The sequence below is a fragment of the Somniosus microcephalus genome, chromosome 3, assembly GCF_052327205.1.
Source record: "Somniosus microcephalus isolate GS21.2 chromosome 3, FLI_Smic_1.0, whole genome shotgun sequence".
NCBI classification, from domain to species: domain Eukaryota; kingdom Metazoa; phylum Chordata; class Chondrichthyes; order Squaliformes; family Somniosidae; genus Somniosus; species Somniosus microcephalus.
The window spans coordinates 183320490-183337909 of NC_140989.1; the positions used below are offsets into that span (position 1 = coordinate 183320490).

Genomic DNA, 17420 nt, shown 5'->3' on the forward strand with positions numbered 1-17420 from the left:
TCTAAAAAAAGGACCATAACCTTGTAAAAGACACAATGGTTCTTCTGATTGTGCACAAGATAATAACATTTCACCCTTAGAATAGGTGAACCATTGCCTGCTGTTATATTATCTATTACCATACCAAGCATTCCAATTCAAGGCAACCCCACTTGGGTCCAGACTACAACTCATACATCAATTTTTGTTTTAACAATCACACTTAAACATTTTAACAATGTCTACTTTAACAAAGCTTATTAAAGAAAATGCAAACATACCTTAATGTGCAATCAATGGATCTGAATGGTGGGCAAGCATATGACGTATGCCATTCAAACATGTACGTGCAGTCTGGGGTTTCCCTCAAAAACACTGGCTTGCCCTGCGAGAGGAGGACACAATGTAAATTTACACATACTCCTACATTTTAAACAAAGTGTAACTGAGGTTTGTAATTTTATAATGTTGTCAATGCATTATCCTGGTAATTTCACTAAAAAAAAATGGGGATCATACTGTTGGGAGTTTTATACAAAGCATTAACTGTTGTGACGTTTGAATCAAGCCGTATGCCACTTGCATATGGCTTTATCACTATAAAATGGCAGAAGATTTACCGAGACCAGCTCAGAGTATGATGTCATGACTCATGACCGAATCAAGTCTGCCAACAGAAGGGGAAAAAACTTGAATGAGGGGTTGAAAAACAAAGTACTCGAAAAAAATTAAAAACCATTCAGTAGTACCATCTGGCCCAATTGGTCTGTGATGAGTTAGCTGATCTCTGGCCAATTTACCATTCCTGATGTTGCTATCCAGTGTCGGACACTTTTAAGGGCATTATTTTTTTTATTTTTTTATTTATTGGCATTGGGCAAGGAGTGTATTCGGCTCGGCTGTGATAACACTCAATTAGCCTGCTAACCCTCATTATGTAGATGAGCACAAGCTGAACTCTGCTTAAAGAGAACTGCACATTTCAGCTCATTTCAACAGCAAAATGATATTTATGAACTGCAGACTACCTAGCCAAACTAAACTTGCCCCCTCGGAATAATCCCACCTATCCACCTTCTCACCATACACTTCAATCCCTTCCCTATCCTGAAGCACATTTTTGTTTCAACCTATTTATGCTGTCCCCTTCCCTGTAAAACACACACTATAATTTACTTTTGTGCAAATATTCCCACTTGGTTTCCCTAGTTACTCTCAAATTAATTTTTTTTATATTTATGTGTTCTCTACAAATCCCCATGTTTCTTTTCCTGCATTACCCTCACCAGATATGGCTGTGCTTACAACCTCTAATTCAGCATGCTCTACATCTTTCCTCCTTTGCATCTTATTTCCTCACTCAGTTCTTTGTGCTCAGTGTGTGCTAAAGCCCAATATCTGAAATGTTTCTTCCCTTGGATAAGTAGTCTCTCTTTACATTATTTCTTTCCTCTCTCATGGTCTTGAACAATCCAGACACCAGGCACAAAATGCCACTAGCATAGTATATTGCTATAAATCCACAAATGTTTAGTTTCCTTAAGCCCAAGTAATTTAACCTTTTACACAGTACATCTATTCTTCTACATGCTGCATGGTGACATGCTTTCAACTTGCTGCTATTCTTCATATTTGAATATATTTTTCACTGTTTCTATCATGCTGGGGGCTAGGGGGGGGGGGGGGTGGGGGGTGCATTCAGCACATTTTCTTCCCTGGTTTTACACTTTTGTTTTTGTGTAAGAGTTAAGAAAGAACATGGTTCACAAAGTGGATCTAATTCGGGATGGAAGAGAAGTGCGTAACTCAACTGATTGCCCAGGGGGTGGGGTGGGATAGAATTACTTAGTTTGCACTGAGGTACAGATCCAGGGGCACCGAAGTCCTTTAATACCTCTCCCAAATGCCATTCTTCAGAGAGTCCAGGAAATGTTCCCAGACTATTTGACATGGCAGCTGAACTGGTTCCTGCTGTCAATTGATAGTGATGCACACTCACTTTATTGGAAAGAGAATCCAGATTTTCCCTTCCCTAGACAAGGGTCACTGAAGTCAAATGTACAAAACAATCTTGCATTTATAAAAAAAGTGCCAAATATCAAAATATCTTAATTGCTTCACACAATTACCTAATGTTTGGGGGTACCCCAATGCCACCCCAGCTGCTATTAGCACAGAGAGCTGAAACATGGGATCTTACTGATGTGAAGTTCAAGATCACATGTAGGGGAATAATTATTTTTTGGTTTTATAGTAGCAATCAGTTGAATTTACAGGCAAAAATTGTTCAGAGCAGCAAGAGCTTTACAAGCGTATCCTTAAAGTTCAGGAAAGAGTACTTGGACTCAAGTACAAAACCAGGCTGACACTTGTGCAGTACTGAGGGAGTGCTGCACCGTTTAGAGGTGCTTTCTTTCAGATGAAGTGTTAAACCGAGGCCCTGTCTGTCCTCTCAGGAGGATATAAAAGATCCCACAGCACTATTTCGAAGAGGAGCAGGGGACGTTATCCCCGGTGTCCTGGCCAATATTCATCCCTCAACCAACATCACAAACAGATTATCTGGTCATCACGCTGTTTGTGGGAGCTTGCTGTGCGCAAATTGGCTGCCGCGATTCCTACATTACAACAGTGACTCCACTTCAAAAGTATGTCAAGTGCTGTAAAGCACTTTGGGGCATCCCAAGGTCGAGAAAGGCACTATAAAAAGGCAAGTCCTTTCCTTTCCGATTAGCAGAAAAGACTTCAACATCTGATAGTGTCATATTTTCACCTCCCTAGTCTGTAGTCACATTTGGAATGCTTTATTAGTACGCTAAGCAGGTATTCAAATAACTGATTTAAGAAATTAACCTGACATAGTTTAATGATAACTGGCTTCTGGATATCACTTCGGAATTGTAAAAATTACACTACGTAAAGAATGATAAAAGGTTTTTATACTTCATTGAAAAAGTAGCCCAAATGTGACTAAGAGACTATGCCTCTGTAAATGGATAACTTAATTGTGGATATTTACTTCAGTACAAGTTTAACATTAAGTATGGTACTTTTAAGAAATTCAGCAATAATTAGACAAAAAATGTGTAACCAGCCATTTCCGGTTCGGCCAGTTAAACGTTTCTCTCTACGAGACCTGAATTCATAAGCACACAGTAGCTGAAGATTATTTTTGCTAGAGCGAGACTGATCGGAACTTTCTCCTGTACAAGTGCAGGGTGCACCCACATACTGGGAATTCAAACGGTAATAGCCAATGTAATAGTAAACGAATTTTAATACATCATAATATCTGATTAACATTAACATATAGATATAAATAATTAATAGAATTACACAGCTTTGGAGTGCAGGAACAAAACAAAACTCCATCTTGTCATATGGGTATTGAAATAAACCAATGAGTTTACCTAGTTGGAAATATCCAAGAGAAAGTGCACTCCCCCCAAAGGGAGCTATAGTACCAGCCACCACAATTACTACTGTATGATGACCCCCAACCCCCCAAATTTCAGTCTAAACTTCTAGTCTTAGAACGAAATAATGAACTTTTATTTACATAGTACGACATCACATTCTCAAGATGTCCCAAAGTATTTACAATCAATGGATTACTTTTGAAAGTGCAGTCACTTTTGTGTAGGCAAACAGCACAGCTAAAGAATATCTGGATTGTCATTTTACAAACATTTTTGCGACAACCTGTAATCTCAGTGATGCTTCAACCTGAATAATCTTAGCATATCCACAACCTATTAGTATAGGTCAGATAATGAACAAAGTCATATCATCCTTGGATATTTTTCTTTTGATGGGATTATTGTGCACTCAATGGCAGAGCTCCACTGTATTTCAAGATAATTTACACATGCACCCCAGGACATAGAAACATAGAAGATAGGAGCAAGAGTAGGCCATTCGGCCCCTCGAGCCTGCTCCGCCATTCAATACGATCATGGCTGATCATCCAAATTCAGTACCGGGTCCCTGCTTTCTCCCCATACCCCTTGATCCCTTTAGCCTTAATATATGCAACTCCTTGAATATATTTAATGTATTGGCCTCTACTGTCTTCTGTGGTAGAGAATTCCACAGGCTCACCACACTCTGGGTGAAGAAGTTCCTCCTCATTTCTGTCCTAATTGGCCTACCCTTTATCCTTAGACTGTGTCCCCTGGTTCTGGACTCCCCGACCATCGGGAACATCCTTCCTGCATCTAGTCTGTCCAGTCCTGTCAGAATTTTATAAGTTTCAATGAGATCACCGCTCATTCTTCTAAACGCCAGCGAGTACAAGCCCAATCGACCCAATCTCTCCTCATAAGTCATTCCTGCCATCCCAGGTATCAGCCTGGTGACTCTTCGCTGAACTCCTTCCATGGCAAGAACATCCTTCCTCAGATAAGGCGACCAAAACTGCACACAATACTCCAGATGTGGTCTCACCAAGGCCCTGTACAACTGCAGCAAGACATCCTTGTTCCTGTACTCAAACCCTCTCGCTACGAAGGCCAACATACCATTTGCCTTCTTAACCGCCTGCTGCACCTGCATGCTTACCTTCAGCGACTGGTGCACAAGCACACCCAGGTCTCGTTGCACTTCCCCTTTTCCCAATCTATTGCCATTTAGGTAATAATCTGCCTTCCTGTTTTTGCCACCAAAGTGGACAACCTCACATTTATCCACATTATATTGCATCTGCCATGTTTCTGCCCAATCACCCAACATGTCCAAATCATACAGGAGTTTCTCGACATCCTCCTCACAGCACACACGCCCACCCAGCTTTGTCGTCTGCAAACTTGGAGATATTACATCTAGTTCCCTTGTCTAGATCATTAATATATATTGTGAATAACTGGGGTCCAAGGACCGATCCCTGCGGTACCCCACTAGTCACTGCCTGCCACTCGGAAAAGAACCCGTTTATTCCAACTCTTTGCTTTCTGTCTGCCAACCAGTTCTCTATCCAAGTCAATACCTTGCCCCCAATCCCATGTGCTTTAACTTTACACGCTAATCTCTTATGCAGGACCTTATCGAAGGCCTTCTGAAAGTCCAGATACACCACATCCACTGGTTCTCCCTTATCTATTTTACCAGTTATATCCTAAAAAAATTCCAGTAGATTAGTCAAGCACGATTTACCTTTTGTGAATCCATGTTGACTTTGTCCGATCCTGTCACTGTTTTCCAAGTGCTCTGCTATTACATCTTTTATAATGGACTCTAGCATTTTCCCCACTACCGATGTCAGGCTTACCGGTCTGTAATTCCCCGTTTTCTCTCTACCACCTTTTTTGAATAGTGGGGTAACATTAGACCCTCCATGGGTACTGTTCCAGATTCCATCGAATGTTGGAAGGTGATCAGCGATGCATCTTCTATTTCTAGGGCCACTTCTTTAAGTACCCTAGGATGTAGATTATCAGGCCCTGGGGATTTATCGGCCTTCAATCCCATCAATTTCCCTAACACCATTTCCCTACAAATACTGATTTCTTTCAGTTCCACCCTTTCATCAGACTCTATGTTCCCCGGCATCTCTGGGAGGTTATTTGTGTCCTCCTTTGTGAAGACAGAACCAAAGTATGTATTTAGTTGGTCTGCCATTTCTTTGTTCCCCATTATAAATTCCCCTGATTCTGACTGCAAGGGACCTACGCTTGACTTCATCAATCTTTTTCTCTTCACATATCTATAAATGCTTTTACAGTCAGTTTTTATGTTCCCTGCAAGCTTACTCTCATTCTATTTTCCCCTTCTTAATTAATCCCTTTGTCCTCCTTTGTTGAATCCTATATTGCTCCCAATCCTCAGGATTATTGCTTTTTCTGGCCAATTTATATGTCCTCTCCTTGGATCTTATGCTATCCCTAATTTCCCTTGTTAGCCACAGTTGAGTCACCTTTTTTGTTTTATTTTTGTGCCAAACTGGGATGAACATTTTCTGTAGTTCATCCATGCGGTCTTTGAAAGTTTGGCATTGCCTATCCAGCGTCAACCCTTTGACTGACATTCCCCAATCAATCCTACCCAACTCGCGCCTCAGGAAGGTCCTACTGCAAACAATTACTTTCCATCATGGATTCTATTTTGTCTAACAGCCAACGATCACAGAATCTATGCCCAGATACACCATTGTTCCAAATTTTATTGATACATTTTTCCTTGTGAATGTTGCGCTTTACGTGAGGGTTGTTAGTGCTACAGAACAGGGCACTTTCTATTTTGGGCACCCAATGTCTGCATCAAGCAGTGCCAGTTTAGGTGCAGCATGTACTGATACACATTAAAGCTCCATCTACTCTCCCCCAACAATGTACCTCAGCCCCAATCTCAGAAGAGCACTCCATACTGCACTGACATTTTACCATTTCTCACACCAGTTTATGTACTCTCCATGACTGTCCTAACTTTTCCATCCCTATCGGTGTTGAATTTTAACTCAGCTCAATTGTTTTTGGCTTTCCAGCCAGACCATCATGACCATGCTGGAGCAGTTCTTTGCAACGACTTAGCTGTAGTATCGACCAACATCCCTATGATTACCTTAAAGCAGTAAAATTAGCAGTGGACATGTTGTCCATGTCAAAATCTCAGGTTTCTGGCTGTGAGATGAGGCTATGTGGAACAAACAGGAATTGACCACCTCAGGAGGGGAATCTCAGTGAAAGGCTCGACTCCAACTGAACTCAGACGGAGATCATCTTGTATCCCTGCATGTCAGCACCCTCGGGAGCAGAGGGGTGGAAAAGGGAAGTTTGGAAGAGAAAAGAAATCCCACGACTAACACCCATTATACAGTCCAGCAATTGCATCCTCTGAGGAAGTCATTTTTAGTCTGACAGCAATGTCCAAACTGGATGTGCTCAAAAGTGATGCACTTTTATCTCTCAACAGGGGAGATTAACTAGGCTGCATAGATGAGCAGTGTCTGAATCACAAGATGCAGAAATAGGATGAACTGGACACGGACAACAATTGTTCATTTCAGTGCCAAGATCAAATCCAACCTATTTTGAGATAGACCAACCACAAGATGGCCCATCTATTTTCCTCTTAAGGGCACCAAGCTCGCCACATTTCCAATAGTTCATTGCTTTGTTGGTGTAGCCTGGATGCGGTTACTACAAGAAAAATCACTGGCTAAAATGACAGGAAAAGGTGGTCTAATTGTGAAAGTTGTCAACTTCAATGTTCCAGAAAGCTTACATCTGCCCAGTGAGTGACTATCACACCCCGATTGTCAGACTGTAAAGAAAATCCTCCTCCGAAGTTAAAGAACAGTTATGGTGATGGGCTGAAGGAAGACAGACAGTCTAATCCAGTGATTATTCTTAAAACTCTCTTCCCCCTGCAAAGTTCACCCTACCAGAGAAACTCAGTACCGGCCCAGTGCTAAAACCACTTCTTTTAAACAAAAAACAGTAGTGCTGGAACCTTTCATGAAAATTCATTCTTGAGCCATTCTTCGTTTTAAAATCAGGCCCAGAATCAGCATTGGATACGAGGGCAGAAAGCACATTGCAACTATTCCAAAAAGTTACTTTTTTTCCCCAAAGTTTAAAGTGAAGCTCGGGGAGTGCTAGCATGGTCACAGTGGGAGAGATGATTGATCAGAGCCGCTGCAGGAGGCTATTTATTGAAAGAGAAGGAGCAGCCATTTTAATTGCTCCAATTAAAAAAAAAAGTAAACTCTAGCAGTGGTGGGCTGCTGAAAGCCAGGCATTGCCAAATTAATCAGAAATTAACACATTTACAGCCATTAAATCAGGAAACAAAAGCTACCTTGAGTTGTAGATGTAGAGGAAGGAGCAGATAACACAAGCTCAGTGAGGCCAAGATGGGAGAACACACTTGGTCCTTAGACTGACACCCAGACAACAGGAGAGACTGAAGCATGTTCGATCTTTTAAATTTTCAAATCTCATGGGATTTTCGAATATTGTAAAGCGGTCTTCAAATGAAGATCAACTTTTCCAGGTCTCATGCCCCATGGACGAGTTCTCCATGTGTGGGATGTGAACCAACTTATTTTTATAGCGCCTTTAACGTAGTAAAACAAATGTGACAGAGCCACATAACGAGCTATTAGGATAGGTCAAAGAGTTAGGGTTTAAGGAGCGTCTTAAAGGATGAGAAAGAGTTAGAGGGGTGGAGAGGTTTAAGGAGGTATTTCCAGAGCTTAGGGCCTAGGCAGCTGAAGGCACGGCCACCAATGACTGAGCGAAGAAAATCTTGGATGCGCAACAGACCAGAATTGGAAGAGCGCAGAGATCTGAAGGTGGTTACAAAGATAGGGAGGGGCGAGGCCATGGAGGGATTTGAAAACAAGGTTGAGAATTTTTAAATTGAGACGTTGCCGGACCAGGAGCCAATGTAAATCAACAAGTAATGTTTGAAAGGTACTTTGTGCGAGTCAGGAATCGGGCAGCAGAGTTTTGGATCATCTCAAGAGTACGATGGGTGCAAAGTGGAAAGCTGGCCAAGACAGAAAATTCATTCTGTACAACACTGCAGGGAGAAGTGATCATGCTTTCAGTCCTTTACAAAAATGGTATTCAAAACATTATGTGGGCGATATCTGTAAATAATAACGTGCTAATAACCCCATCCAAACTTCTGAAAGATAATGTCAGCTACACAAAGGAAAACAGTGCAATGCAGAAAACTATTAGTATGCAGCAATAGAAATAATGTGCTAGTGAGTAAGCAAATACAGAAAACTGTAGATCCAGGATCCAGAGACTCCAGTTTGAAAAAATTAAGCTTCACAAGATGACAAATTACAGCAGCATAAGCATGTTTATAGTAAAAGCACACATGCTGTCAGACTACAACATTCCATATCAATTCAAAGAATTAACATGGAGCGTCAGTTTTGCACATTGCTGGGCCAATGTGTGGATGCCCCTCAGTTACATTTTGTTCAGGTCTTCAAATGTAAAGTTAAGCACTTACTGACCCAGAGTTGCCAGAGCATGCATCGGACAATGGAAACCCTGACTTGTTCACTCTATCACACCATGATTTCTCCAGTTTCTTCTGCAGTTGAGAACACCCATCAGAGTCCCATACGAGAAGTTACAGTCCTTTCTAAAGCTAGTTTCACTAGGGAGGAGGCTTAATTTGTACAGAGTGAGCCTATTCCAATTAAGTCAGCAGCATGGACCAGTGCTTGGAGCAGAGGTAGCACTTTTGCCTCCGAGTCAGAAGGTTGTGGGTTCAAGCTCCACTCCAGAGACAGGAGCACATAATCTAGACATGCTTATGTTGCTGCAATCTGCACTATCAGAGATGCCTTCTTTCAGATGAGACATTGTCCTGGATTTTGCAGTCAACGGCGAAGGACTGATGCTCGTCTTTGAACTCGAAAAAAGCCGCCCACAAAGTTTTAGCGGGCTCTAGAGCATCGACTTCGTCTATTCAGACGTCAATTTGAATTTGGTGCCTTCTACAGGGGATCCGTGGTGTCCAGGAACAGGACAAGCAGCAGGCAAGATGATTAATCAAATTGAAGAATTCTCAGATGGCAAAGCAGGAAGTAAAAAGCAGGGAATATAAAATCATATTTAAGTCATTGTACAGAAAGCAAAATAAAGATTGGGACATTCACATGGGATTAAGGGAGAAGTTTAAATAACAAAACAAACATTAAAAAAAATGTATTTTTAAAAATCTGCAATATTTAAATTTTCTTGAGGGAATGAGACTTCAAACTTGTAAAATTAATTTTTCAGGACCAGAGCAGTTGTTCAGCAGTAATTATGATTTAGTACGCTGTTAAAAACTCAGTTACTCCTGACTGAACAATGCTTAACTTTTTCCATCGGTCTTTATAGTGAGAATAGTGAGTAATTAGTTTAAGTTCACGCCAAATCAGTGATTCCTATGTTGATTCCATCTGTGAAGACTGCAACAGCACACCCTGTGGAGGAACAGGGTATCACTGACAAGAACTTCCGGATTTCTGCATTTAACGGCGCATGTGCGGATGCCAGTTTTAACCACAAAATTAAAGCCCTATCTGCCCTCTTACGTGGGTGTAAAAGATCCTATGGCAGTACTCGAAGAGCAGCTGGGAGAGTTCACCCAGGTTGAAATTTATTCCTCAACCAATACCTAAAGGTGATCTGATCATTTATTTAACTGCTGGGACTTTGCTGTGCGCAAACTGACTGCCACAATTCCTACATTACAGCAACTACCAATGTTCCCCATAATTTTTTTGGGGTGGGCGGTCCCTTTAATGGCCTGCACGGCCCAAAGTTTCGTGCATGCATGAAATTTCACATCTGAAATGCCGGGCCTGGGCTGCGCGGGACTGGAAGACAGCGGCGCAGGTTAGCGGGAACGTGGGTGACTACACTTCAAAAAGCACTGTATTGGCTGTAAAGGTGCTACATAAATGCAAGTTAGTTCTTTCATTCTTGGGAGAGTATTTCCCAGAAGGTTTTAGAATTAAAGTGGGATTCTGTGTTGCGCTTTTGAGAAGATGATGAACTGAGAGAAAGGCCATCCACGATCATGCAGATTCGCCTTTCATTTCACTGGCAAGTTTACAGACGGCGTTGCGGCCATATTAACTTGATCGCAGGTAGATAATTATTGCCCTTTATTTTAACCCATGAAAGCCATCACAACATTCATGCATGGTAAGATGGCTATTGAAGGAGCACCTACTGACAGGGAAAAAGATTGTACGATACAGAATCTCAAAAGGTGGCAAATCTCCAAATAGAAATTTGGGCAAGTCAGCAAAAATGCAACATGCAGCATGGTAAATTTACACACAGAAAACAAGAGTCACAGACTTCCTGCTCAAAGAACACATGCATCAGTGACATTCTTTACCCATGGTAATTAGCAGTTTTCACTTGTTAACATATAGTAAATGAAGATGCCATTTTAATTCTGCAGTTACATAATGGCAGGAGATAAGGCAGAAACCCAATTCATGTACCTGCCATACAAGAAACCTCTTTGTTTGGTTAAGATCAATTTTTATAGATTTTTTTTTTTTTTTTTTTATAAAAAGATTAAAACTTACACATCTAAATACTCCATGGTAAAGTTCCAATTTGCACTTTTAAAAAGTTTTGTACAACAAAGTAAGCTGGAAAAGTAAATGTCATAAAAGTGCAACTTTAACAACCATGGACATAATGCCAGAAGATTTCTTATTCAAATATGAAGGGCTTCCAGAGATGTTAAAATCAGTCATTATTTTTTCTTACGCGAAGTATTTGTTTTAAATTTAGACAATACAGAAAGAAAACTGACTTTAGCACTTCAAAAATGAGTAAGTATGTTACAATAGTGTTATATACGAGGCATATTCTTAAATGAAATCAGGCTTTATGTCTAGAGAGGCATTTGTAAACCTCATGCAATATAAAATTAATCAGCAGCTTTAAATCGCTGTGCAATATTATTTCACTGACCGGAGTTTGGCTGTGATCACAGTAGAACATGATGGCTGTTGACCGTTCATAAATTTTATGGCAAACCTCTCCTCTGGTGTAGTTTATCATTATCAATCCATCTTCATAGGTTAAGTTCTGGGTAAAGCGTCCTTTTAAAAAAAGACATGGTAAACATAATACATTAGGTAATTTTAACACCAAGTTTCAATTACAATCAGGACAGAGCAACTGGTTAAAATAACCAGAATGACACCTTAAAACTGGGTGAAATATGGATTGTTACGCTAATTAAATGATCCCCAACAGCTTAAGTCCCGTCTGTGGTCAAAGAAAATTGCAATTGCCCTCCCAATGAATATGATTTTGCTTTTCATCTATAGAACTGGTTCACAAAGAAACTTGAGAACAAGTTTCTGGACCTAGTCAATTGCAAACTTTGTGATCATAGAAATATAGAAACATAGAAGATAGGAGCAGGAGTAGGCCATTCAGCCCCTCGAGCCTGCTCTGCCATTCAATGAGATCATGGCTGATTGTCCAAATTCAGTATCCTGTTCCTGCCTTCTCTCCATAGCCCTTGATCCCCCCTAGCCTTAAGAAATATATCCAACTCCTTCTTGAATATATTTAATTAATTGGCCTCTACTACCTTCTTTGGTAGAGAATTCCACAGGTTCACCACTCTCTGGGTGAAGAAATTCCTCATCTCTGTCCTAAATGGCTTACCCCTTATCTTTAGACTGTGACACCTGGTTCTGGACTCCCCGACCATCGGGAACATCCTTCCAGCATCTAGTCTGTCTAGTCCTGTTAGAATTTTATAAGTTTCGGTGAGATCCCCTCTCATTCTTCTAAACTCCAGTGAGTACAAGCCCAATCGACCCAATCTCTCCTCATACATCATTCCTGCCATCTCATGTATCAGCCTGGTGAATCTTCACTGCACTCCTTCCATGGCAAGAACATCCTTCCTCAGATAAGGTGACCAAAACTGCACACAATACTCCAGATGTGGTCTCACCAAAGCCCTGTACAACTGCAGCAAGACATCCTTGTCCCTGTACTCAAACCCTCTCGCTACAAAGGCCAACATACCATTTGCCTTCTTAACCGCCTGCTGCACCTACATGCTTACTTTCAGCGACTGGTGCACAAGGACGCCCAGGTCTCGTTGCACTTCCCCTTCTCCCAATCTACTGCCTTCCTGTTTTTGACACCAAAGTGGATAACCTCGCATTTATCCACGTTATATTGCATCTGCCATGCTTCTGCCCAATCACCCAACCTGTCCAAATCATCCTGGAGTTTCTCGGTATCCTCTCACAGCACACACACCCACCCAGCTTAGTGTCGTCTGCAAACCTGGAGATATTACATCTAGTTCCCTCATCCAGATCATTAATATATATTGTGAATAGCTGGGGTCCGAGGACTGATCCCTGCAGTACCCCACTAGTCACTGCCTGCCACTCGGAAAAAGAGCCATTTATTCCAACTCTTTGCTTTCTGCCTGCCAACCAGTTCTCTATCCAAGTCAATACCTTGCCCCCAATCCCATGTGCCTTAATTTTACACACTAATTTCTTATACGGGACCTTATCGAAAGCCTTTTGAAAATCCAAATACACCACATCCACTGGTTCTCCATTATTTATTTTACCAGTTACATCCTCAAAAAATTCTAGTAGATTAGTCAAGCACGATTTACCTTTTGTAAATCCATGTTGGCTTTGTCCAATCCGGTCACTTTTTTCCAAGTGCTTTCCTATCACATCCTTTATAATGGACTCTAGCATTTTCCCCACTACCGATGTAAGGCTTACCGGTCTGTAATTCCCTGTTTTCTCTCTACCACCCTTTTTGAACAGTGGGGTAACATTAGCTACCCGCCAATCCATGGGTACTGTTCCAGAGTCTATCGAATTTTGGAAGATGACCCGCAACGCATCTACTATTTCTAGGGCCACTTCCTTAAGTACCCTAGGATGTAGATTATCAGGCCCTGGGGATTGATCAGCCCTCAATCCTGTCAATTTCCCTAACACCATTTCCCTACAAATACTGATTTCTATCAGTTCCTCCCTGTCATTAGACCCTATGTGCCCCGACATCTTTGGGAGGTTATTTGTGTCCTCCTTTGTGAAGACAGAACCAAAGTATGTATTTAATTGGTCTGCCATTTCTTTGTTCCCCATTATAAATTCCCCTGATTCCAGCTGCAAGGGACCTACGCTTGACTTCACCAATCTTTTTCTCTTCACATATCTATAAAAGCTTTTACAGTCAGTTTTTATGTTCCCTGCAAGCTTACTCTCATACTCTATTTTCCCCCTCTTAATTAATCCCTTTGTCCTCCTTTGTTGAATCCTAAACTGCTCCCAATCCTCAGGTTTACTGCTTTTTCTGGCCAATTTATATGTCCTCTCCTTGGATCTTATGCTATCCCTAATTTCCCTCGTTAGCCACGATTGAGTCACTTTTTTTGTTTTATTTTTATGCCAAATTGTGATGAACAAATTCTGTAGTTCATCCATGCGATCTTTGAATGTTTGCCATTGCCCATCCAGCATCAACCCTTTGAGTGTCATTCCCCATCAATCCTACCCAAATCGCACCTCATACCATCATAGTCTCCTTTATTTAAATTCAGGACCCTAGTCTCAGTCAACTATTTCACTCTCCATCTTAATGAAGAATTCTATCATATTATGATCGCTCTGACCCAAGGGGCCTCGGACAACAAAATTGCTAATTAATCCTGTCTCATTACATAATACCCAGTCTAAGATGGCCTGATCTCTAGTTGGTTCCTCGACATATTGGTCCAGGAAACCATCCTGTATACACTCCAGGAATTCCTCCTCCACAGTATTGTTACTAATTTGGTTAGCCCAATCTATATGTAGATTAAAGTCACCCATGATAACTGCTGTGCCCTTATTGCACGCTTCTCTAATTTCCCGTTTAATGCCAACCCCGACCTCCGCATTACTGTTTGGAGGTCTATATACCACTCCCACTAACATTTTCTGCCCCTTGGTATTTTTCAGTTCCACCCATACAGATTCCACATCATCAGAGCTAATATCCTTCCTTTCAATTGTGTTAATCCCCTTTCCTTTTTGCCTATCTTTCCTGAATATTGAATACCCCGGGATATTGAGTTCCCAGCCTTGGCCACCCTGGAGCCATTTTCCATAATCCCAATCATATCATATTCGTTTACCTCTATTTGCGCAGCTAATTCATCCACCTTATTACAAATGCTCCTTGCATTAAGACTCAAAGCCTTCAGGCTTGTTTTTTTTTTTTTTTTTTTTTTTAAACTGTTAGGTCTTTTAGAATTATTATTTACTGTGGCCATGTTTGATTTAAACCCTTGATTTCTCTGCCTGCCACTTTTTTCTCCTTAATATATTAAGTATGAGAACAAGAGGACACGTGCACAAAAGCAAAATACTACGGATGCTGGAAATCTGAAATAAAAACAGAAAATGCTGGAAATAGTCAGGTCAGGCAGCATCTGTGGAGAGAGAAACAGATTGATGGTTGATGACCTTGCATCAGAAGGTGTAGAAGTTGTGTAAGCAAAGGTTGTATGTCAGGAGGCTTTCCTTTCCCCCACTGACCTTCAGATTAGGTTGCTGGCCCATGTAGTGGGTGCAGATTCAGCGCAAACATTCAAAGACGACAGCTGAACAGCTCTCCTGGCCGGCTTCTGAACTTGCACCCTCCATCAACTTGAGCTCATCCAAAACTCTACTGCCCGCAGCCTAACTCGCACCAAGTCCCGTTCACCATTCTCAACAGTACTCGCTGACCTAAATTGGCTCCCGGTCTGGCAATATCACGATTTAAAAATTCTCATTCTTCTTTTCAAATCACTCCATTACCTCGCCTCTCCCCATCTTTGTAACCTCCTCCAGCCCTACAAACCTCAGATCTCTGCGCACCTTCAACTCTGACCTCTTGCACAGCCCCGATTTTCATCCCCCCACCATTGGCAGCTGTTCCTTCAAGCTGCCTAGGCCCTACGTTCTGGAATTCCCTCCCTAAACCTTTGACACTCTCCTCCTTTAAGACACTCTAAGACCTACCTCTTTGACCAAGTTTATCTGCGCTAATATCGCCTTATTTGGTTGCGTCAAATTTTGTTTCATAACGCACCTGTGAAGCACCTTGGGACGTTTTACTACTTTAAAAGCGCTATATAAATGCAAGTTATTGTTGTTGGACAAGGTCCTGGAGAAAGCCGATATGGCTGCATAAAAAGAGGTGGGATGTTGGGTGATGACCTCGGTCATTATATCACCTGGAACTTGCTTTTGATCACCTTTGAGGGTTGGAGAGGAGTTTAAGAATTCTTTTATCCCCTGAACTGACTGAGTTTTTTTTTGGGCATCCTTTTTGTCTCTCCCAGGAGATTACATGGTCGCTGGTCAGTGGGGGTCACATTGCCTACTGGCAACACGGCTGAATGGGACAGACTCAATGGACCAGCTGGTCTTTTTCTGTCAGTGTTTCACATACGTGCAGCACTGTATTTAAAAGGCACATGAAGACATCTAGTGGAAATGAACAAGAACTTCCTAAACTATTTGTGGGCAGAGTTCTGATAATCTGCTTAGACCTTCAACAACCAACTCTCATGTTTACTGGTGATGTCATACTCAGACAAGCCTAATTGAATGCGATCCTATCCATAAAGATTCTCTGCATTAATTTCAATTTAGTGAACCCAGACTTGATGGTCTATAAATGCAGATCTTAAAAATTCTGATTATATAGGATACCACCAGTGAATAGTTGCGGTTCTGCACATGGATACATTTGATCTTATGCGAGCTCTCGCTGTCCAAACAACATGAAGAACTAAATTCACATCCTCAACTAAAATAGAACATAATGTTTTGGCTCTCTAAGAAGTGCTTCCTTAAGTACTTTTATACATTTGACTTTGCCCACTGCACTTTATCATACTGCAAGCTGCTCGACTAAAATTGGCACATAGGGAGATTTACTGGGGAACCCTTTGTTGCAATATTATCCTCCTAATGTCATTTGGATACCCCAAGAGATCGTTGAAGGAAAGAATGGACAACAAACATAGACAAACAAATTATGTACCTCTTCAGTAGTTAAGTGGCAAGGAAGCATTAGAAAAGTGAGATAGAGCAGTTTACACTGCACATCACCTTTGCTGGGTATTTTTTTTCCCATTGCAAAGAACATGGCCTTTGTAAAACTGATGAAATCTGTGAGCAATGATCTCTGACTATGCTTTGATAATTAGCAAGTAAATGCCAAGATCTCAAACCAATTAGTGCTTCAATCTAACAGCCCTGCATTACCTTTGTATTCTGCTGGGAAACTGGTACTGCAATATTTCAGTACTATCATTAAGCCTATTGTTACTGTTTCACATACACCAAGTCGTGCTTGCGGCATTCAAACCACCCACTGCTTAATGAAGTTGAGATCATTTTCATTATAAACTACCTAAAAATGTATCATTACACATACTCCTCTAGTGCCAAGGGTTTTCTTTTTTTTGAAGGGGGGGGGGGGGGGGCAGGTGTGAGAAGGAAGAAAAGAGGAAGGAGGATATTAAAAAAATTGCTTGACTATTTACTTATTTATTAAAAGCATTGCTTATGTTAAGTAAAACTAGGGTACATAAGAACACATGAGCTAGGAGCAGGAGTAGGCCATTTGGCACTTCGAGCTTGCTTCGCCATTCAATTATCATGGTTGATCTTCCACCTCATCTCCACTTCCTCCATATCCCTCGATTCCCTTAATATTCAAAAATCTATCGATTTCTGTCTTGAATATATTCAACGACTGAGCCTCCAAAGCCCTCTGGGGTAGAGAATTCCAAAGATTCACAACCCTTTGAGTGAAGAAATTTCTCCTCATCTCCATCCTAAATGGCCGACCCCTTATTCTGAGACTGTGACCCCTGGTTCTAGACTCCCCAGCCAGGGGAAACATCCTCCCTGCATCAGC

At 41.3% G+C, this 17420-nt stretch overlaps 1 protein-coding gene across 2 annotated transcripts in view; it reads right to left on the reverse strand.

The window, feature by feature from the left end:
* Positions 1-17420, reverse strand: part of igf2r (insulin-like growth factor 2 receptor) — a 211196-nt gene that overhangs the window by 81840 nt on the left and 111936 nt on the right. For both annotated transcript variants that reach the window (XM_085982001.1, XM_085982000.1), the window contains exons 28-29: positions 11430-11560; positions 261-364 (exon numbers count right to left, since the gene is read on the reverse strand). In XM_085982001.1, the coding sequence (XP_085838127.1) occupies positions 261-364; positions 11430-11560 (235 nt within the window). The remainder of the gene's footprint in view (positions 1-260; positions 365-11429; positions 11561-17420) is intronic.